The following is a 23,965-nucleotide window of genomic DNA, read 5'->3' on the forward strand; positions in this document are numbered from 1 at the left end:
GGGATTTCCGTTTAATCATGTCCGCCGCAAGTTCAGCGAGAAGAGAGGATGTGAAGGTTTTTAAAAAGGAGGGGAGGTCAAAGGGAGAATGTGTGGGAGACGGTTTACCTTGCTCCACGATGCCAGCGGTGGTTCCTGCCACGGCGCTGACGGAGGCCGGGGCTGTAGTCTGCCGACCGACTGAAACACAGACGAGAGGAAGGAGGAAGAGATGAAGAGGAGGAGGAAGATATTTTAGGATGCACAGCTGGAGATAATCTACATGTGTGTTCTTCCTCACAGGCAGGAAGTCTCATGTATTTTCTGACTTCCTGGACTTTTTCATCGCACACTTTTGCACATATAAGTACACATTTGATGCGAGGAATGATACTTTCTTCTTTTCTAGTTTTACTTCACTTAAAGTCTGAGTTCTTCTTCAGACTTCCCGTCTTTCCAGCTGAGAGTCTGACAGCGGCGTCTCACGGCTGGTTAGCTCTGACTATCAGCTCCGTGTTGGCGTCCACGCTACACCGAGCGCTCGTCAGTCACCGTCCGACTGTTAGCCTCCTGCAGTCGTCGCTCCTTTCCTCCTCTGATGCACTCGGTAAATATTCTTGCAGAGAAAGCTTCTCCCGGACCAAATTAAGTTACGTGGGACGCTGAATATGAATAAGCTGTTTACGGAGTAATGTTTATTACTTCTGTACGTTTTGATTGATCACATGTTTCTGTAAAGAACGAGGCTTGGAGCATCAAACCGATTCAAAGGACGCAGATAAACAAGTTAAATGCACGAGATGACGGCGGAGAAGGTGCAGAAACCGTGCAGATATCTCCGCAGCGTTTCCTGCTTGCTGTGACACTGCCGCCCATCAACCTGCTGCGTGTTTGTGTGTGTGTATGTGTGAAGAGACGGCAGAAGACAGATGGCGTGTCATCCTGTCCTCCTCTCCCGCTCAGGGCGCCGACATGTTCCCCCGAGTGTCGTCTTTTCAACGAGCGGCACTCACCAGAGAAGTTCCTGGAGACGAGCATGGTGGTCAGAATGGCTCCCTGCGGATGAAGAGGAGAAGACGAGGGTGAAGAAGAGCATGTCGGTGTCATGTCTGCTTAAGAATCCATAAATCTCGCTAGTGTTATTAATCTTTAAGTTGAGGGACTATATTCTGGTAGAGATGAAACCATCTGAGCCCTTAAGATAGATTTTAAGGTCAAAAGCTGTGAGGAGTAATGAGGAGGACTTTTAAGAGCCTTAAGAGTTTCATAAGCGGAGGAGAAAAATGGTGGAAAGACAAAGAGGGAGATTAAAAGAAGCGCTACAGTTTAGATCTTGGAGAGACAATATGGCCGAGCGCACAAGAGCTTTTTAAGAAAATGTGTCACACCTCGCGACAGGCTCAAACGTTTCGGTCCCAATCTCTGAATAAGTCTGAATTAAATGCTGTAAAACCGTAGCGGCATGAGGTTGAAGAAGAACATAAAAGCAGATAAATAAACCACGAAGCTCGTTGTAGATCGCTACAGAACCGAGAATGGACTCTTCTCTCAATGTCAGTATCAATCAATAGAGAGAAAACAAGCTTTGTCATCTCAGCACAAGAAGATAAAAACCCGTCACCATGAGAAAACAAAAGGTTGTTTCCTTTTATGTTTTCCTGTGTCCATTTGTTTGTCAGCAAAATGCATCGAGACCGGGACGAGACGAAGACTTTAAAGGGTTGAGAATGATTCAAGACCGAGACCGATAAAACAGTGTACTGATGATGTATTCTTGTAAGCTAACCCAGAAGGTAGCATCGGCCTGGTTCCCTCCACGAAAAGCCTATGAGATTTTTGGAATATCTTCTTTGTGACAAACACAAGTTCATGATAATTACAATTAATTGTTAATTGTTCATCAAGATAATCTTCACAAACACCACTTTGTGATTTTGGCAGCGTAAATCACAAATCTCTAGAAGTGAAAAGCAAATGTTCGGCTATAAACAGACTTCACTAAACGTCAGCGCCACTAAGCATCTTACAGCACATTTATTACACACGTTTTCTATCAACTGATCAATGTACAGGTTGTAAAAGTCGGAGTTAGAATAGTGTGTAACTGAAGTGGGGTTAAAGTGGAGCCAAAACACGCGCTAAAGTGCCCTCTTGGGAGCCAAAAAGCGCACTAAAGTGCCCTCTTGGGAGCCAAAACGTGCCCTTAAGTGCCCTCTTGGGAGCCAAAACGTGCCCTTAAGTGCCCTCTTGGTTGGCAAAACACACTAAACTGCCCCCCTGGCTGGTTAAAACATGATAAACTGCCCTCTTGGGAGCCAAACGCGTGCTTAAGTGCCCTCTTGGGAGCCAAAACGCGCGCTAAAGTGCCCTCTTGGGAGCCAAAATGCGCACTAAAGTGCCCTCTTGGGAGCCAACCGCGTGCTTAAGTGCCCTCTTGGGAGCCAAAATGTGCCCTAAAGTGCCCTCTTGGTTGGCAAAACACACTAAACTGCCCCCTTGGCTGGTTAAAACATGATAAACTGCCCTCTTGGGAGCCAAACGCGTGCTTAAGTGCCCTCTTGGGAGCCAAACGCGTGCTTAAGTGCCCTCTTGGGAGCCAAAACGCGCGCTAAAGTGCCCTCTTGGTTGGCAAAACACACTAAACTGCCCCCTTGGCTGGTTAAAACATGATAAACTGCCCTCTTGGGAGCCAAAACACGCGCTAAAGTGCCCTTTTCAGTGGCGGAACGCAGGACGCGTGTATTTTCGCCCCTGCCCTTCAAAAAGTCTGTGCACGCCACTGCATGGAAGAGCTTCATAATTAAACTGTGGGGCATTGAATGATGTATATAATGTTAAAATCAATGTAAAGGTGAATTTTATACGTGGGGGATTTATTTTGTTTTCTGTGAGCAGCAAATACAAACGTGAACGAGCTGAAATCAACATTTTTTGGGACAGGCATCAGTTTTTCTGTCTTCCAATCAAAGCCATCTTTAACTACGTATGTATCAAACAATTCTTGGAAACTCAAGTCTTGGAAGGGGTTCAAATCGAGACAATAACGCCGTCTATTCTGAGACGGGACCTTCAAAAAGTGGTCTTGAAACCGAGGCCGACCTACAACACCAGCGTCCTGTTATTCAAAGCTTGTGCAGCTGTTATAAAACGGGCTGCAGAATCTCTCTGTAATAACATTAGATGATGAAACTGATGTGAAAGTGGATTCACTAATGAGAGTTGGTGTCGCGGCATCAATCGCGCTCGAGATGATCGTTAAAGCTTCAATAGTTTTAAAATCCATCAGCGATGAAGCCTGAGAGAGAAGAGAAAACACTCACTGCTGTTCTCTCTCTCGCCGCTTCAAATGAGCCTAATTGGCGTGACAACTAAAGTTTTATGATTACCAAAGATGAATTACATTTTATACCAGAGAAAAAATAATTACAACAGGACAAGATCTCTCTTCTTCTCACACATCAGGTGCCAAATATCGCACAAAGACTGGAGATCTTTCTGAAAATGAGCCTGAATGTAACTGAATGAACAAAAGCCGTCACTGTTGCATATTTAACGTCTGAAAGTGGCTTTAAACGGACGAGAAAAGAGGGAATCTGTGGTGATAATGGACTCATGTTCACCAGTTTATCTGCTGTTACCCAGTTGAAGTCAACATGCACAAACTGTAGAGGATATACGTTTGTTTTTATCTTAAATCAGAGATGTCTTCAAGCGTTTTCACACCTTGAGTTTCCTCCTGGCGTTAAACTTCTTCAGACACTCGACCGTCTCCTGTCTGTGCATCATGGAGGCCACCGTCGAGCGTTGCTGTGGAGAGACGGAGAGAGAACGAAAATAAAACATCAGAGAGGAGAAGCTCTGACAGTGACAGGTTTATGTGGGCAGGAGCTGTCGGAGATACTCGCTTTCCTTCAAATGTGTTGATTCTGAGGATCTTTAGGTGACGACATTTTTGGCAAAAACCCCCGAAGATGAATACATTCAGCTCGGCTTTATGTCGTCCTGACAATCACCAGCCTTATGTATAGTCATTCTGTTTTATAATACAGTGTGTGATATTGACATATGACAGAGGGGAGGCTGCTGGCAGAGGAAGAATACGGCTCTGAAATGTGGCGGAGGAAGTATTCAGATCCTTTATTCAAACATTCATAATCATGGTTTAATCTGTCTGTAATCACCTGGTCTTTTGTTCTTCGTCTTTATCAAAGTTGTGTTGTTTTTATCTCGGCTGTGTGAAATGTTTGTAGGTCTGTCTGATGTCACCGTGTCGGCGTTGGTTGTTCCCAGAACGTCCTAATTAAAGTTGTTCCACGGACTTAATCACAAATGACCAATCAAAGCTTCGCAACTCGTGTTATTGTTGTTAGTGGAACATTGTAATTAATGTTCATTTAAAGTTAGGAAAAAATGTTTTCCTACATCTGAACTAAACAGGCTCATAACTTTAGTTTCAATTCATTTGAGGGGAATTAATGATCATATACAACGCATTACCGGAACAAAGTGTGTCTACTTCTATTTCTATTTCCTGGGAATGAGACTCAACAATCAACTGTCTTTGTGGTGCGTTCAGGAACAGCTGGGACAAATCCAACTGATTCTACCTTAAACTTTAGTAGCCTTTGAATTATATCAATATGACGTGAGCTTCATTCTTGTTCAGTAACACTTTATAATTGTGTATATATATTGTTGTGTAAATGTTAATTTCCTTCAGTGTGTTATTCAGGTTCTTGTGCTTGTCAAAGATCTTAAAAAAGTTCAAAAGGTCAAAGAAGCTCTTTTCTCCCACAGTAACCGCTGCTCCTGAAACGCCTCATCAGTTTGATTGTTACTCTGTGACATCACACTACGCATCACTATGTCACATATTTGCAGAATTTACTCCTAGCAGCTAGTTTGGCATGTAAGAATTAATTTAGCACAGCTGCTCTGTTGTTGTTAGCTGTGTTGGCTCAGGCATCTGTGATCCGACCAATCAGAGGAGACTCAGAGAGCCTTAAAGAGACAGTAACCAAAACAGAGCGTCTCAGACAGGTATGGAGGAACAATATGAGGAAACTGGTGCATTTTTTTGAGCATTAAAGCATTGAAATAACACAATATAAATACAATATTAATGTCTCCTTTCATAGTGGTCAAATAACTTTCAATTAAGTCTTTCACACTCATATTTTTGACTAATTCTCTAGTTGAGTGTGTGCAAAACAGCTACACCAACTCCTTACTCACTATATATGAGCCATAATTAGGTCGTTATTGAGGGAAAACTGTCATTAATAAGTCATTAAAAGCAAAAAGCCTTTAATATGCATGTTAATAAACGACTAGTGCAAAGTTAATATGAGTACCCTCGTGTAAAATGTTATTATTAGATCCAGTACAAATATTTTGCCTCCAGCTGGCATCGATAAGAAGACCTGCTGTAAACACATTTAGATTGTTGACTGTTTAAAGAGTCTCTGTATGATTTATATATTATTTGTGTGACATTTCAAGCAGCGCTGGTTATCAGATAAATGTCAGAAAAAGTGCTTCTCCCTAAAAACACTTTTAACTGCACGTATCAGATCATGTGGTAAGCCGGCGGTGAGGAGGAAAATAGACGTGCTCGTCCCCTCACACACTTTGCTCTTTTGCCCTCCTGTGTAACATCGACGGTAATCTGACCGCGTAACTGCTCGTATCACAGATTGCATGTTTGGAAACAGATGGCGCTCATATTTGGCAGCTCGGGACAGATGTTCACAAATTACTTGTTGGAGGATTTACAAATTACAGATTGTTGGGGTATCAGGCAGAGGTCATGAGGTGCTGATGGACGTGTGTGCAGAGCACGAGTACTTACGCAGACCCATGGGTGCTTCAGAGCCTCCTGGGCGGTGATTCTCTTGGCTGGGTTGATCGTCAGCATCTGGTTGATCAGATTTTTAGCCTCCGGAGTCACCGTGTCCCACTCCGGGGAGGGGAACTGAAGCGCACACACATTCCCACACAGTTACTAAACACAAAGCAACACATTGTCTGATGTAAAGTGAAAGAGAAGGATAATTGCCGGCTCACATCGTACGCCCCAGCTTTGATCTGCTGGTAGAGTTTGTGCTGGTCCTCGTCCCAGAACGGAGGGTATCCAACCAGAAGAATATAGAGGATCACACCTACACACAAACACACAACCTATGTCTGAGCGACAAGAAGGCGAGAGAGGGGGCGGCGGCGAGCAAACACACAGACAATGAGCTTACCACATGCCCAGATGTCTACTGGTTTACCATACGCCTCCTTCCTCAGAACCTCTGGGGACAAGTAGCCGGGAGTCCCTGCAAAGCCTGCACACACACACACACACACACACACACACACACACATTAGAGTACAGTTTCTGGTAAATAAGTGTGTTTTGAAAACGAGAAACCACACAGCTTGAGGAGAGAGTCCTCCTGGGAAGAACAACAGCATCAGTCATTTCAAAAACACGTTTACGTTCAAGTGGTTGTTCTTGGTAAAATGACGGGAGCAAAGGAGGAAGTCAGGTGAGGTGATAACAATACAGACATACAGCTAGACCTTCATCTCCTCCCCCCACGCTGATGGAAAGACAGGTGAGGTTTTGCAGTCTACAAAACATTTCTGGAGCTTCACAGCTAAACAGCGTTGCAACTACGACTGTAACGACACACGTATCCGAAATCGCGACACTCAGATCCACAAATCCGTCTTGCGGTGTGAGAAGGCAGAATTGCGACACTTCCTGTCCAGATCAGCCCTATGAGCTATAAGTAGCTCCTTTCACACAGAAACGCTGCATTAACACCACAGCCAATTCTCCGCCGTTGGTTGTTCACACAGAGCGAAGCACCGCTGGAGAAAAAGCTGGCGCTGCATCTCCTAAAGAGACGTGACGGAACACATCATGATCATGACGTCTGTGTGTTTTGAAGGTGTTTCCCCGGTGTCCCCCTGTCAATCTAAACCCACGGATAGTTTATAATCATATCGATGTTGTTTTGATGTGTCGTGATTGAGATCCTGACCCACCAAACATCCTGGAAAGTGACAAAGTTACGTTTTTCGCTCTAAATTAAGTAATTACATGATCGCCATCAGTAAGCTGGACGCTGTCTGACTGTCACTCACGGGGACGGAGGCTGTTTTCCAGGGGAAAGTTCACTGAAGCTGTGGTCAGGAGGGCTGACGGTCATGGTGATTTTCATCACAAACACTCGGTGAGATAAAAAATTTTGCCGGTGACAGACGCTGTTTTTCAGGCAGAAATGTGACGAAGAGTCGGTGGGACAGACAGGAGGACAGACTTTTCTCCACGTACAGCTGCGGTACTTTTTTCCTCATATAAGTTGCCAAAGACAGTCACAGTTATTACGTTACCTTAGTTTGGTTCTGTAACGTTGCTTTGTGGGACATTTCTCTTTATTTAGTTGAGTGAAGGACCTGTGCAGTTAACAGACTGTAGGATCGATATATGCACAGCTGACTCATCCACTCACAATCCTGCCAATCCTTCGCCTCTGATAATATCAGATGAGTATCATATACGGAAGTTATTGAAATGTTACATAACTAAAATGTTATATTTGTTTTTTTTTATCGAATCGTGAGTTTGGTGTATCGTTACAAAGAAGTGGCTCAACAAGCTCGACTGGCATAATCCAAATGTCTTGAAGCTCAAATTGATATAAATATCATTTTTTTAAACCATTAAATTATCTGAAATCTCTGTTAGCATGCGTTAGCTCTACTACGCATTCAGGGTGTCAATTTGGGATCTCCGAGCTTCCAGAGACAGAGATTACACTGGACGAGCTGTACCGAGCCATTTTATAGTTGTTTTTTTAGTTGTTTTGTTATTTTTTAAAACAAATCTGCAGCTACTTCAGTTGTTTAGCAGAACGCTGCGACTCTGTTTTGCTGTGACGCTCCAGAAATGTTGGAGATGACAACTGAATTTAACATTATCAGGGTGGAACTTTTCCTGTAACACCAAAAACTGCTTCCTATTTAAAACTGCCTACTCATAAAATCTTAATTCAGTGTTTATTATCTATAAAACACTGACTGAAGGGGGTTTTTGAGGCTGTGTTATAGGGTGATTTTATACGCAGTCTTACAGTCACTGCACCGACTGCATTATGAAAATGTGTCTTAATGTAAAGTCAGAGCTTTCAGCCTGCTGCAGCCTCTTTGTAATAGATCGTATTGGCTCTGAGTCAAAGTAAGTTTCGGAAAGTCGTTGAGTGCATTTGGCTCAATCAGGCAGTTAAAGCGATCCTAAAAAAACCCTGTAGTCACTTTCCTTGGTGGAGAATAGATGTAGAACCTGGAAAAGATCAAGAAAAGAGACCTTTTTTCTGTCAGATGAGATAAATCTAATATTAGAGGAAGAGGATCCTTTCTTGTTAGCCAGACTCAAGGGGAGGCTGACAGAAAGGATAAAAAATGACACGGTGGATGAACAGTCCTGTGGAAGCACTTTCACTTTTCTCCATCAGAATGTGTTGCAGGCTTCAGTGTGACAGCTTGAAGATACAGAAGCCTTCATGATGAAGAAGAGGAGGAGCAGGAGGAGGAGGAGCAGGAGGAGGAGGAGGATAGCTACAGACTGGCACGTGTTACTGTATAAAGAAAGACATCTTCTTTACATCATAACATATATGTGGAACTAATTAACCTACGATTGGTTAAAAGTTCTCCTGTGCAGCACAAGAAACAAACAGATGACGCTGCTGACGTCTGCGGGACATTAATGGATTTCTGATTCTGATTCTGATTCTGATTCGCCAACAACACAGACAGAGGACGGGAAAACAGACAAAGGGAGGAAGTAGGAAATGTGAAACATGACACCAGAGGAGAGGACTTCAAAATAAAACAGGAAATAACTAAACCAAAAAACTTAAAAACAAGACGGAAATGGGATCATCAGAGAAGCCGCTGTGTGTCTATGTTTGTGTGTGTGTGTGATATGAAGTAATATTACGATAAAATAATTAAAGGGATATTCCGGTGTAAGTATAATCCATGGTCTAACACACTGTGAAACTGTGTTAGACTCCCTCTCGAGAGATCAAGTTAGCAGACCGCTAATTTACGGAGTTTTATCAACCTCAGAAACGACCGCACGACAACAATACACTGCAGTAAATGGATCCAAATATAAACCGCCACCAAAAAGCCACAAATAATGCTCAGAACAGCACCAAACTTCAGCAACAGTACAAATAGGGTCTCAGCACATAGTCCGGGGCATCTAACCTCCGCTAGCTTAGCTGGATTTCTACTGAAAAGCTGACTAAATTTACCACTCTTCTGCAGCAGCTTCCTGTTGACGGGAAGTCCCGACGAGTCGATTACCGAGTGCAGTAGAGTTCCGCGGCTCATGGAATGAAAATGTATGATTATGACTCCATGGAAAAGCAATCAAAGTTCATATGTGTCTTACCTGCCAGTTTATAACAGTTATTATCGAGAGCGGACAGGGAAAAGAACGGAATTGAGCATTTCTAACCGCACTCGGTAATCGTCGCGTCGGGACTTCCCCGACCCGGAAGCTGATGGAAGAGAGTTGAAATCTGTTTGTATTGTTGTCGTGCGGTCGTTTCTGAGGTTGATAAAACTCCGTAAATTAGCGGTCTGCTAACTTGATCTCTCGAGAGGGAGTCTAACACAGTTTCACTGTGATTTAGACCATGGATTAAACTTACACCGGAATATCCCTTTAAAAGAATCTTTTTCTATTCAAATTATTTTTTTTTAATGACTAGAAATGTGTCTCTGTGTGTGTGTGTGTGTGTGTGTGTGTGTGTGTGTGTGTGTGTGTGTGTGTGTGTGTGTGTGTGTAACATACCAAACCAAGCCTGCTGCTCTCCTTGAACCTCGATGGCCAGTCCAAAGTCGGCCAGCTTCACCGCTGCGTTCTTACACTTGCTGGCCAGCAGCAGGTTCTCTGGCTGCAGGAACAACACAAACACCAAACACACACATTCGTGTCAACAACAACTCTGCCGTCATGTGACTTCATCAGAAACACACCTCATCATAACACCATCAAACATTGTGTTATGACGTAAAAACCTCCTCTGTGTGCCAGAACAAAGCAACAAGCGAGGAAGATTTCGCTCTTTTATGTTTTTGTTTTATTGATTTGGTGGAAAAAGTTGGAATTTTGAACGTTTCATTGGTTATTCTGTGAATAATAAATAAATGTTCCAGATAAACAAATTGGATTTTTCTAGTCCAAATATCCAAAATGAACCCCTGGATACAGACATGTAACAGCGACCTCCATCCTTCCTATTTTTTTTTTTTATCTTTTTGAGATTGTTTTGTTACTCTTTATAGTTGTCTATTATTGCTTTGTGGTCGTTTTCTGTTCTGTTGTGGTCACTTTCTGCCTGTTTCTAGTCAGAATGCGTCTCTAGGTGGAGGTTTTACGTGCCTGTGTGGTAATTCTGGATGTTTTTTGTGTCTTCATAGTCATTTCTCATCTCTTTGTGGTCGTTGTTTGTCTTTTTGTGGTTGTTTTGAATCTCTTCCAGTTAACTTTGTATCTCTTTGTGATCAGTGTTCATCTCCTTGAGACCATTTTTAGACATTTTGTGATTATTCTCTATCCTCTTTTTTAATGTGTCTCTTTGTGGTTGTTTGTGTCTCTCCGTTATCATATTTGTCTCTTTGACTTCATTTTGTGTCTTAGTAGTTTTTTTTTAGCTTCTTTGTTGTAATTTTGTATCTTTGTAGTCGCTGTGTGTCTCTTTATGGATGTTTTCAACTTTAAAATCTTTTTTTTCTGTCTTTTTGCTTTTGTTACTTTGCGTCTATTTGAAATCTTTTCTTCATCCTTTCATAGATGTTTTGTGATGTTTTGTGTCGATTTTGTTTTTAGTCTCTTTGTAGTCATTTGTGTCTCTTTGTTGTACATTTTTGTGTCTTTACAGTTGTTTTTCATCTCTTTGTGGTCGTCTCTTGTCTTTCTGTTGTTGTTTTGTGTCTATTTGAGATAATTTCTCTTGATATATAAGACGTATAAATGTTTCTTGCTTCTTCATGGTCTTTTTTTTGTCTGCTTGTGCTTGTTTTTCATCTCTTTGTGGTCATTTTGTGTCTCGTTGTAGTTGTTTTTCATCTCTATATCATAATTTTGTTTCTCTATGTCGTCTCTTGAGTCACCAATCAGATTTGCATGTGACACCTTCAGCCACACGTCTGGCATCGCTCCAGTATTCAGGCGACAAAGTTACGTTCCCTCCATGTTTTTTTGTTTTTCACGACTTTTAAAAATGAAAACAGAAATGAAAGTGTGACAGACCACTGAGATGCAACCAGTCAAACCCAGATCAGAGCACTAAGAATAGCTACAACAGCGCACACACGTTCATAGCAACACTCATAAATATTCCATTACATACAATCACACACACACACACACACACACACACACACAGCGGCCGAGACAGACAGATGGACTTAAAAAATGTGTATAAGCCTTTTTTCTGCCATGTGTTTACTTGAGGAAGACCAAACACAGCTTGTCTTCTTGCAACAGTCGTGTCTTTCCTGCTCAGACGCTGATGTAACAGCAATCTGACAAACATCTACAGCCCACAGCACACACACACACACACACACACACACAGCGGCCCGAGACAGACAGATGGGACTTAAAAAATGTGTATAAGCCTTTTTTCTGCCATGTGTTTACTTGAGGAAGACCAAACACAGCTTGTCTTCTTGCAACAGTCGTGTCTTTCCTGCTCAGACGCTGATGTAACAGCAATCTGACAAACATCTACAGCCCACAGCCCACAGCACACACACACACACACACACACACACACACACACACACAGAGGACGACATCTCCTCGCTGTATAACCGCGATGATTGTGATTGATTTGTGCCATCAACTAATAATCACAGCACCAAACAGCTGTATGATGAGCTCCAGCTGCAGGAGAGTCATCGTGTCACCCTCTGCTGGCTGATCGAGAAACTCAATTAAGAGGAGGCATGACTTATGAACGCGAGGTGGAACAACTGATGCAAACCCTCAATCTGATTATTTAATAAGAATTAATGAGATCAAAGCTCTCTCGTTCCTTTTTGTGTCAGATTTTACACCATCTGGGGACAGTTTTATGTGTAACACCAGAACAAACAGACTCGGGATTTGAAGGAGTCATTTTCCAGTTTGGTAAATATTTCTTTTTTTTTTTTTTGAATTCTTCACAAGAATTTGACAAGAAAATTGATACCATTTTAACATAACTGGAGTAAATATGAAGCTATAAATGGCAAGTGATTAGCTTAGCTTAGCTTAGCTTAGCTTAGCTTAGCATCAAGATTAGAAACATTCTTACATGCGACACCTTTAAAGACATAAATAAATAAGTCAGCTAATCTAAATTTTAACAATCCTAATTTTGGTTGGCTATGTTTAATTATTTTTTGTATTCTGATTACGTTACCCCAATTACAAGTAATCTGTTCAATACAAACATCTCACCTGTTAGCATCATCATTGTGAGCATGTTAGCATGCAGCCATTAGCATTTAGCCCAGGTATAGCCTAGCGGAGCTGCTAACGTAGCTGTTGATTCCTGTTGTTGTTGTGTAAAAATTGATTTAATTATTGTAATTATCATATAAAAAAGGGTTTAAGTTTGTATTTCCACAAATTACTCAAATCTGTGTTGCAGGTTATCGGTAATAATCGTGCTTGTAATTGATTAATCCGCTGAAAAAAGAGGAAAATTCACGTTATATTGAAGAAGCCAGAATAAGTTTGGTCTTAATGCTTGAATAAATTACTTAACAATGAATCTATTATCAATATAGCTGAGTAAAATAATCTATTAATCTCAGAACTAAATCTTTACAAATAACATGTCGGTGTTTTGTAAAAGGAGAAAGTGAATAAACGGTTCCTGCGAGGTTCGAGTTGACACTTTGCCTTCGTGTTATCAAGGTCGGGTTGTCTCCGCTCTGAAGAACGAGTCAGAGGTGGAGTGACGAGAAGAAAAGGGGACAGAGAGCGAGAGAGTGCACGGCGATCTCACTCCTTTATATTCCTTCCTACACCATGAAGAGAAGGAGTGGGAGGATGTAGATGATGAGATATGTACAGCTTTGTATTCGGTGTTAACTTTATAAAACCCATCATGACATTTTGAGGCACACTGAGGATGAAATATCGATCGTCCAGATATCTGCTCTGTATGTTTTACCCTCGTTTCAAGAGCAACTAATGAAAACAACAACAACAACAACAACAACATCTCAGCATCTTTTTCCTCTGTAGTAACTTAATAAACCTCCACCGGGGAAATCATCACACCACAACCTCACAACCTTCCCCGGCCTCCTCTGTAGGGGACAAAATCATTATTTTAGCTCCCTAAAGAGTCAAACTGCAATAATATCATGTGATCGAGGCCGTTTCAATAACATGTATATACATGATAAGAACATACACAGATGGAATAGGAAACACAATGTTGTTTTCAATCAAATCAAATCGTTTTTTTTCGTGACATTTTGTTGTTAAGAGTTGAAAAACAATTAATAAATAGCTTTTAATGTCACAACACACTGTAAGACAGTTTTAAACAGACATAAGGACATTTTTTATAGTGCAATCACAAAAGTCTTCATAAGTTTTAAACCTGCTTCTGAGGAGTGTGCAACTAATTAATACATGTTGTTTTGACACAGTGTAAAATTCTTACAAGCTGATTTTTTTACTCATATTGAAAGAAAACATATATTGAATGTAATAAAGTATTTATTAAGCATCATAAACGTGCAGAGATCCTTAGTAGTGAGGTTTAAAATCTATAATGTCCTCTAATTTAAGTTATTTCATACATTTCTTACACACATCATTATATGGATTTAATATTTTAATGAGTCACGTAATTAAAGTTTTATAAAACATTTATTAGTTGTACATATTGTAATTTTTTGAGTATAAAAAGTTATTAAACCCTTTATAAACGCTGTAAAAGTGTTTTCAATGAACCAGCACTTTCTTATTAATGGTAATTTATACATTTATTACAAAACCTTGGTCAACTCTAATCACTTGAATTATTAATAATTGTTTATACATCTGTAAAAATTATTAACAAGCACAACAAATGTTAATCTAAGTATTGTTAGATCTGTATAATTTCTTAATTACTCAACCTTTTATCATTATGTCTTAGAAAAACTAATTATGCTAAGTGTAATTATAATAAAGCAGGTGTAATAATAGAAGTACAAGCTTGTAAATGTCTTTTAATTTGTTATATAAGTATTTCTAAGTGTTATAAATAATTAATTAACTGTTTATTCTACAATAACATAAACTTCAAATCAGGAGTTATAGTTGTAAACAAAAACTATATCTTCTTATTCTTATATCTTCTTACAACTACATTATATTTAGTTTATTTTGCCAGCTATAAACTATTCATTATTTATTTATAAACCAATTATAGAAGCTATATCTATGTATCACCTGACATGTGTGGAATCACTTTTATCTGCATATTTATGAGACGTTTTTGAGAGAGTTTACGTTTTTGCCGTTCAGATTTTATATATTTATTACATCAGCAGGGGCGGTTCTAGGGGGGGGCCAACAGGGGCCAGTGCCCCCGTAACTCTGAGTCTGGACCCCCCTGTGGCCCCCCCAGCAGGGAGTCTGCATCAATAATACAATGAAAGATTTCTTGCAATGATTTTGTTTTGAAGGGAAAGGCAGAAATAAAGTGTCTCAGCAGTTTACTACCCAATCAAAATTGCTGAAATTGTAAACACTGTTTTGTCTGAATGAGGGATTTATCTTTTTTTCCGGGTTGTCTGTCCCCCCTTACAAAAAAGCCGGCCCCATCCTGGCCCCCCCTATTAAAACTGGTCTAGAACCCCCACTGTACATCAGTCTTGGAGCAAATTAATTAACTTCTAGAGTAACTTTAAAAAAAGCAGAGTTTCATGAACCGTTCTGGTCGTCACAGTGACGTCACCGTGTACTGACACACCTACACGTACGCTTCAACATCACTGCGGCAATTTGAAGTCAGCAAAAAACAGGATTTCCAGCTGCTGTCACTGATAAATAATAAAACACAGTAGCCACATTCAAATACGTGCACAGACAGCAGAAGAAGAAGAAGAAGAAGAAGAAGAAGAAGGCAGACGCTCATGCACGTGTTGACGGATCAAGGCCCCAAAGTCGTGCACGGTCGCATGCAGCGGTCAAAAATATGTCTTACTGTCACTTACCGGCCTTCAGAATCAGACGCAGACAAACACAACTTTAAATCCCGCCCGACACACATCTACACACACACTTACACACACGTACAGACGCACACAACACCCCCTGCAGGTGACTCACCTTGAGGTCTCTGTGTACCACCCCCATCTGATGGCAGTGGAGCACGGCCTCCAGGATCTGCTGGATGCAATGACTGCACGCAAACAGCAGGGGGAGCAGGTTAGTCTGAGCACATTCAGCCCCCTCGACTGTCACATCCATGCAGAGGCAGCAACACACACACACACACACACACTCCAACACACATAATGTCTCGCTGCACACACACACGCTCACAAAAAACTGTGAAGAGTGAACCTGTCTGTGAACTACGGAGGGAGAAGGTGTGCAGTTTTTGCTATTTTCTGTTTTTTGAAAAGAAGAAGCCAAACGTTAGTCAGGCGTCGTGGGAGTGCAGCCGTGGGAGGCGCTGTGTCTAACCTGCACATTCTCCTGTGTAATTTATTCAGCAACACCGCCTTTGACGAAACACTTTAGCAGGTTTCCAAGCGTCTGAAGTAGACACCGCTCTGCTGTTACTCCACTGAACTCTACTCTCTTTCATGCTTACTCACTCACTCCCTCTCTCACTCTCACTCTCTCTGCAAGGACCCACAGGAAATCACAATTCTGGTTCAGACCGTCTAAAATAGTGCAACAAGAGTCCCAAAAGCAAAAAAAAAAAACCTGAAGACAAGCAGACACGGAAAAGAGACAGACAGACACAGAAAGACAGACAGAGAGACGGACAGACGGCAGGCACAGGCAAGTTATTTTCTTTTTTTTTTTTGTTAAATCACAGGCAGGAAATCAAAACAGTTAAAAAACACAAGCATGTAAAGAGCAGCCCTGGTTCAGAGGGTGCAGGGCAGTGCAGCACAGCGACACACACAAACACACACACACACACCTTGAGGTCCCTGTGCACTATGTCATGTTGGTGGGTGTAAGACACACTGTCTAGAATCTGATGGATACAGTGACTGTGGAGACAAAACGACAGGGTGAGGGGCAGATAAAGGAGGGAACACAGAGGAGAGGAAACACACAGAGCATCAAGACGGTCAAACAGAGAAAGTACAGGAGGAAGGAGGAGGGAATGTGTGACGGGAGGAGCGCTGAGATCGTACTGAGAGAGTCGGCACGCCAAAATGACAAAATAACATATTTCTCTTGAACTCGCTCCAGGTTTTGAGAGATCTGTGGAGCATAATTTGCGGTCGCAGCGTTAAAAAGATCACATTTGAAAATGACTAGAAGGCGTGTTTAAAGCTGCGAGAGTGCCTTCGTTTCTTGTTGATTCTGGCAGCTCCTTTGAGCAGAAGATGACGACGGCAAATCTTTTTGAGTTGAACGCTTTAGTGCTGCATCACCAGACGACGGAGCAGCTTCTTTCTTCAGGCTGCGAGACTCGGAAAATATAGTTTTAATCTTACGACCTGGAGAAGTCGGAGTCTGATACGGTGACAGACGTTGAGGATAACTGGAAGAATGACACCAAAGTTTCACTGAGAATGATCTTGTTTGCTTATGTAGGTCATCGAGACTGAATCGACACTGTTATTGTATTGAATACTTGATTATCTGATTTGCCAGAGGGTGTCAATTAATTCCTGATACACAGACGCCTCCGGAGCTCATCATCAAGTAATTCCAGGGAAACTGTCTGCTCGCTGTTCTAAATTAACGCAGCCTGGATCTAAAAACGAGCGGCGTCGGCGTCAGCTGACTGCTGAGTGTTTCCGAACACCACACGACGGTGACGGTGACAAACAAGCTGCGAGAAGTAAAACATAAACAACCAGCTCAAAGACTATTACTCTTTCGTGAAAATCTCGATATTGATTCGGGGACTGTGACGCTGCGAGCTAGTTGTGAAGCCCGTTGTTGACTCTGAATCTTGCTAGCATGACGTTAGCGTTCTGGCTAATAACGAACAGACCAGTAATATCTCCCGTTGCTCAGTCGTGTCTAAGGTCCGTCCTATTTACTGGAGCGTTTCAGCCATTAGTCACACTCTCAGGTGTTGCTATGGAAACAGAAAACTTTATGTTTTGATCACAAAACACATGAAAGTATAATTTAATGGAGGAAATGTTTTTTTTTTTCTGGCACCAGGCGTCCATAATCAGGATTTAATGGACTCTGCAGAGTCCGACACGCGGTGGTTCTGACCTCCAGGTCGTCCTTGAACACCTCGTCGGGCTTCTATCCCTCCCTTCATCCTCTGGATCCTCACACACCGACTGTGACACCAACCGGCCGAGGCAGATGGCCGCCCACCACTGAGTCCGGTTCTGCTCGCGGGTTCTGCCCGTTAAAAGGCTTTCTTTTTTCCCGCCACCGTCGCCAAGTGCATTAGCCAACACTTGGCGACAGCGAGGGACATGTTGGGTCTCTGTAGATAAATTAATGAGGGAGTGTAGTCTAGACATGCTCGGTATCTGCTCGTGATGACGGCGCAAGATGGAAAATCAAATCAAATAAATTATTCTAATTCATCCTGACGGGAACAAATTTAACGGCAATTCATTCGATCCGACATCTTCATCGTTATCGGCAACACGAACGTCTGCATCAAACATGGGGTCAGTCCAGAATATATGTCAGTTTATCGCAGCGTATGTGAAAGATTTGACCTGCTGCTGGAACTAGACAAACTCAGAGGATCACTCAAGTTCTGTTCGATTCATCTTCTGGGGACCACGACCGTCTGAGCTGGATATCAGGGATCTCAATCCTTCAGTTGTTGAGATATTGGACTCAGAATTACAGATATCTCAAAACCCGGTGGGATAAAAACCAAATTCTCTCCCACATGGCTCGACACCACGAGTGGTTGAGTAAGAAAATATGTTTCCTTTGGTTATTTGGGTGAACCTGCCCTTTAGACGGGGCGGAGGGAAGAAAAAAGGAGGGATGGAGCGGCTTCTGTGTGCAGATGGGAGTACAGAGAGAAAACTGTCAGTGAGATACTCTTGGACAGTAATCAAGCCATGCTAATCACACGCCCACACACACAAACACGTAGAGTGACACACACACAAACACACACACACACACACATAATTTATGCGAAGAGAGAACAAGGGAGAATGAAGACAGATGAGAGGGTAAAGGAGAAAATTACAGGGAAAGTAAAGCTCAAGAATACAGAGGAGAGAAACACACATGTAGCGACACACTGAGATGATTATCGGGGCTCTGATGTGCCTCGTTAAGGTTACGTATGTGCCCTACATTCAGAATGCAGTATGGAGGCACTGGTGTGAATGCAAACAGCAGCCTGTGGCGTTGGTGTAGCGTATATATACATCAGCGAACATCCATTTCTTCTGTCATTTCACGCACTGAAATAACCGAGCTAATTTTGAAAATGTCCCTTTTTTTACAGCGCTAATCCAAGATGTGGTCACTGGTGTTTTCACATGATATTGTTCAAAATAAAACACAAGTGTCTAAATACTGGATTTAATCAGCTTGAGAGCATTTAGATTTGTTGTAAAAGACATCTGTCAGCAGGATAAATTGATTACAGCAGGTCTCGGATACTCTCTTCAGTAGGGGTGGGTATTGGCAAGAACCTCACGATACGATACGTATCACGATACTTTGGTCACGATACGATACGTGTCAGATACTTTGGTCACGATGCGATACATATCACGATACTTTGGTCACGATACGATACGTATCACGATACTTTGGTCACGATACGATACGTGTCACGATATCACGATATTGCGATATAAATAAAGATGAAAACACAAGTACCTGTATATGTACATCAGATGATATTGATCAGAGGACAAATTGAGTCAAAACTATTTCATTCAAAACAGCCTCTCCATTTTATTAATTCCCATGAAATTTCCGGGCAGTAATATTCTCTTTGTCCAGCTCGTTGTTCTTGCTATCTCTCTTAACTTTGAAGCCAAAGTGCTTCCAAACGTCAACTTTAAATTGCGGAGGCATTGTTAACTTGCCATCCATTTTGCAAAGACCTCAGCCACTCTCTCTACTACAGAAATACACCCGCCGCACAGCAGAGTCGCTCTTCGGCGCCACCTACCGGAGTGGAGGTACGGAAGTCGTACTGCATTCACAACGCGTCTAAACATGAATCTTTTTATTTTTTTTAAATCGATCTTTGGAGTTGAAAAATCGATATTGTATTGGGCGGCAAAGTATCGCAATATATTGCTGTATCGATATTTTTTACCCACCCCTACTCTTTAGTGACTTGTTGTAAACTTTAGACTTTCAGCATTAAAAGCCTTTTTACACCGAGGATGGATATTGGTCTGAAATTTCCATTCCCATTCATGGCGGTGGATGCCACACAAGGTGCCGACCAGCACCTCAGGAGACATGCAGACCAGGGGAATGGGACCAGCGAATAACAGATGTTTTTATGCACACTGCTGCAGGACATTCGTACGAGGGAATAATAGTAAAAGTGGGCTGTGATGCCAATGAAAAATCCTTCAGTTCAGCTTATTTCTGGGTCGAAATGGGAGAAAACATTATCAGCTTGATCTCAGAACTTCTGATACTGTAAGACAAACACCTCAACAACTACCTCGACAACCAAGTCGAGGACAATATGTGGCTTGAGATCCAAGAGGATGAGGATATTGGGTCCATTTGTTACATTTTGACTGTTTCTGTGTGTTTTTTGGGCGTGGCTTTCTGCACACACCTGCAGCGGACTGAGGAAACCAGCTCCAGGTGAAAAGCACTGGCCTCCTGTACTCACACAACCAGACGTGTCACATGCTCTCCTAGTGCTAAGACTCATATTTCTAGAGTTAATAGTGATTTTGACGTTGTGACGTCAGTGATCACTCTCCACCTGGATACTCTCGGGCCTCCTGCACCTCTCTGCCACCAGCCTGCATCACCTGGATCTTCTGTCTCACCTGAGCCTCTAACCTGCGTCACCGTGAGCCACTGGTCTCCCTGACGGAGCCTCCAGTCACCTCCTCAGCCGCCCTCTCCTGCTTCACCTCGTACAATAAATATCTTCCACCTAATCACGTTGTACGTCCGTGATGACGGCAGCAGTGGCGCCAAAGGATTGCCCCTTTTTTTACAGGAAGCTACGACTTTTCTTTTAATCGTGACATCCTTACGTTACGTAAGGGTTCGTCAATAGTGAAGTGATGGCGTAATTTGTATAATTTGGACAGAATTCAGAGGTAGCTCCAGCATATCGCCATATTAAGCGACAACTGCTGCTGCTTGACTGAAGCTAGCTACCGTTAGCTTATTAGCTCATGGCTCAGTTCGCCGTGTGTCTGGACCTCGGCTCACAGGTGGATTTCCTGATCATAACCAAGTAGTTTTGGTGCCTTTTATTTTGAAAGTGTAGCAGCACGTTTCGTGTTGTCATGGCTGTGTTGTCTTGAGGTGAGTCCAAACGTGACGGTGACACGACGGCGCGGCGTTTATCGAGATACACGTTTGAATAACGCCGTGTAGTCAAAATAAAAACTGCCTTCTCTTAGAGTGTGAATGTTATCATCATGTGTTTGACTAATGGTTAATCACCTGTTCTGGTTTCTTAATGTCAAGAGGGTAAAATGTCAGAAAGGTAATTTGAGTCTGATACCAGGCGTGGTGACAGAAAGGCCAGGGATGAGATATCGAAGCAGCGATTACTGCATCTCTCGTTCTACCTCTTTCCCTCCTCCTTTTAACGTTTCAGTCCCCTTCTTTTCTTCCACTCTCTCTCTCTCTCTCGCCTCCACAAGCCGCCTCCACACTCAAATTGATTTAAGTCTGCCTCCTGAGGGGGTTACAGCGTGGGCATGTGTGCGTTTTCTTCCGTGCATGCGTGTGTTTCCATCTGTCTGTAAATTCTGGCGCTGGGGGAGAAAGTCCTCGACCTCGATTGCGATTCGGCTCACAGAAAAAGAAAAAAAAACAAAACAGTGCGGAGGTATTATCCATCAGAGCTAGAGCCTGCAACGACCACAAAATATATATATATAAATAATAAAAAATGTCAGAATTGTCTGTGTGTGTGCTAATGAGAGGACTGCAGAGGCTGGTGGACTGACACATGGAGGAGGATGAAGAAGAAGAAGAGGAGGAGGAGGAGGAGGAACAATCATGGGGCGGTGTTTACCTGGCGTCTGCCTCACTGTAGTACTCTCTGGCCACGATGTCCTCGAACAGCTCCCCTCCTGTCACCCTGAGAACACGTAAAGATGTGAGGTTAAGACGCATTATATGCATTCACACACACACACACACACACACACACACACACACACACACACACACACACAGGAGGGGGATGTCCTCATTAGGGGGAAACCCCGGCTGCAGGATTCACTCCGACTGGGTTGCCATGGAGACTGGCTCCAGTGCGGGGGAGTAGTGTGGCTGTGTGTGTGTGTGTGTGTGTGTGTGTGCGCTAAAGTGGAAGCCGCAAGGATGGAGGTGGGGGGAGGAGGGGAGGAGGGGAGGACTGTTATGTAACGGGGGGGAACTGCCTTGGAAACGAGGAGAAGAAGAAGAAGAAGAAGAAGAGAGGGAACGAAGGGAATGCGGATGTGAGGAAGAGGGGGAAAAGTAAGGGAGCCCGGAGGAGACAGATGCAGCAGGGATGACTGAAGGAAGGGAGTGGTGGAAGATGGAGACCCAGGGGAGAGGGATGAAGAAGAGGGGAGGAGGAGGAGGAGGAGGAGGAGGAGGGGGAGCAGTACAGTACGGCAGAGAAAGAGAAGAAGAAGAAATAAAGGGAGGACTCACAGGTCAAAGAGGAGGTAGTGGAAGCCCTCCTCTGAGATACTGTCATGGAGACGAACTGCGGGAAAGAGAAAGTCGCACAAACATCAACAGACAGCGACGCCAAAATCATCCGATCTGAAGCTTTTAGGAACATCTCAGGCACACATTTACATATCTCTCTTTCTCATCTTCATCTCGCCAATACGCTTATAATTTATTCATGTGAAACTTACAGGACAACACTGGTGATGTTCTGCGTTTGATTGGATCAAAATCAAAACTGTTTTTCTGTTCAACGCTGATTTTTTATGAAGATACATCTGGAGACGAGACGAGACGAGGGGTCGATAGATTATCTGCCTGGTGGATTATCGGTGCGGCGGCTTTCAGATTATCAGTATCGGTGTTTTTGTCACTTGTGTCCGATTGCCGATAAAATAAATCAATTTATAACAGTTTAGCATCTTCAGTTTGTCTGTCGTCCCACACACAACGCTTTGTGGACACGGCGCCTTAGATTTAAAGTTTTCCTGCAAATGTTTGTCAGTTTCAATATCGGTTATCGATCTCCTTGATTACTGATAATCAGTATCAGTATCAAACCAGATCGGTCGACCCCGACTGACACCTACGAATGTGATTTTGAGTCTCCTATTTTATCTTTTAGTCTATTTTAGCAAGTCAGGTTTATTTTACCATTTCAAATGATACTTAAATGTGCCTTTTCGGTTTTACCAGTGAGTTTTCTTTTAAACATTTGATGTTTTAAAGCAACATTATGTAGAAATTGTCACTGTCAAACACAAATCCCAGGTGTGTCACGATATATCACACGTATTAAAGGTGCCTGTCCCATCAAATAGATTTGGAAACTGATATTTGAAGTTAAAAAAAGTTACATAATGTTGCTTTTAATGAAACCGTTTAAATCACCTTGTTTTTTAAAGGCGCACAAACACACAAATACAAGTTAATTCTGATGTAACTTGTGATTTCAGAGAGGAAACACTCACCGATGTTCGGGTGCTTGAGCAATCTGCAGATCCTGGCTTCTCTCTCCAGCTTCTGATGGTCTACAAGACAGTCGCACATTTTCACAACAACGTCTCAGATGTAAAACAAACAGGTGAGAGATGAAGCTGCGGTCAGGTGTGAACAGGTGGACACAGTCAGCAAAGTGGATCATTTTTCAGGGAAAACTGGATCATACTGTGAATTAAAACCTTGTTTTAGTTCACAAAGTTTAAAGCGGAAACTTTTCTCTCAAGGTGATTGACGAGGAGTTCTGAGACACACACAGACAAACACACACAGACAAACACACAACTCTCCGACACACATCTGTGCAAACGGCCGGAGGGCCTCGTTTGTCCCAGATGCCCATTTAACCCCAGAATTCAGATAGAGGAGAAGAGGAGGAGGAGGAGGAGGAGGAGACAAGAGAGCAGAGGAAATGGGGTGAAGAGGAGGAGAAGTGGAAGAGGAGACGACAGGAGAGAACACGAGAGAAGAGGAAATGAGGAAGCTTGTGAGGAAGTAAATTGAACAGGAAGAGGAGAAGAGAGGAGAAATAAGAGGAAGATGGTGTGGGAAACAAGAGGAGGGGAAAGGGAGGAGGAAAGGAGGAGAAGAGGAAGAGCAGATGAGAGGATCAGAGGAAACCAGAGGAAGGGTTAGGAAAGGACAGATAGTATAAGATAGTCGAGGAATCAAGAGGAGAGGAAACCAGAAGAGGAAGACAGAATAGAGGAGGAAACTTGAGAGCAGAGGAAATGAGATGAGGAAGAGGAAGAGAAGAAGAGAGGAGGAGAAGTGGAAGAGGAGAGGAGGGAACACAGGAGGAGAGGAGATGAGGAAGCTTGTGAGGAAACAAGTTGAACAGGAAGAGGAGAAGAGAGGAGAGATAAGAGGAGGGGGAAGGGA

The 23,965-nt window shown here is 42.7% G+C and overlaps 1 protein-coding gene across 14 annotated transcripts in view; it reads right to left on the bottom strand.

The window, feature by feature from the left end:
- LOC115592535 (calcium/calmodulin-dependent protein kinase type II subunit beta-like) overlaps nt 1-23,965 on the bottom strand; it is a 49,795-nt gene that overhangs the window by 19,043 nt on the left and 6,787 nt on the right. For 11 of the 14 annotated variants that reach the window (XM_030435403.1, XM_030435408.1, XM_030435407.1 and 8 more), the window contains exons 3-13: nt 23,056-23,115; nt 22,064-22,118; nt 21,435-21,500; nt 15,383-15,455; nt 9,845-9,947; nt 6,228-6,311; nt 6,046-6,140; nt 5,831-5,953; nt 3,703-3,786; nt 993-1,035; nt 109-180 (exon numbers count right to left, since the gene is read on the bottom strand). In XM_030435403.1, coding sequence (XP_030291263.1) covers nt 109-180; nt 993-1,035; nt 3,703-3,786; nt 5,831-5,953; nt 6,046-6,140; nt 6,228-6,311; nt 9,845-9,947; nt 15,383-15,455; nt 21,435-21,500; nt 22,064-22,118; nt 23,056-23,115 — 858 coding nt within the window. Of the gene's footprint in view, nt 1-108; nt 181-992; nt 1,036-3,702; nt 3,787-5,830; nt 5,954-6,045; nt 6,141-6,227; nt 6,312-9,844; nt 9,948-15,382; nt 15,456-16,211; nt 16,285-21,434; nt 21,501-22,063; nt 22,119-23,055; nt 23,116-23,965 lie in introns of all 14 variants that reach the window. The other 3 variants (XM_030435411.1, XM_030435397.1, XM_030435402.1) reach the window with 1 other exon arrangement.

The sequence above is a fragment of the Sparus aurata genome, chromosome 12 (assembly GCF_900880675.1).
Source record: "Sparus aurata chromosome 12, fSpaAur1.1, whole genome shotgun sequence".
Taxonomy (NCBI): domain Eukaryota; kingdom Metazoa; phylum Chordata; class Actinopteri; order Spariformes; family Sparidae; genus Sparus; species Sparus aurata.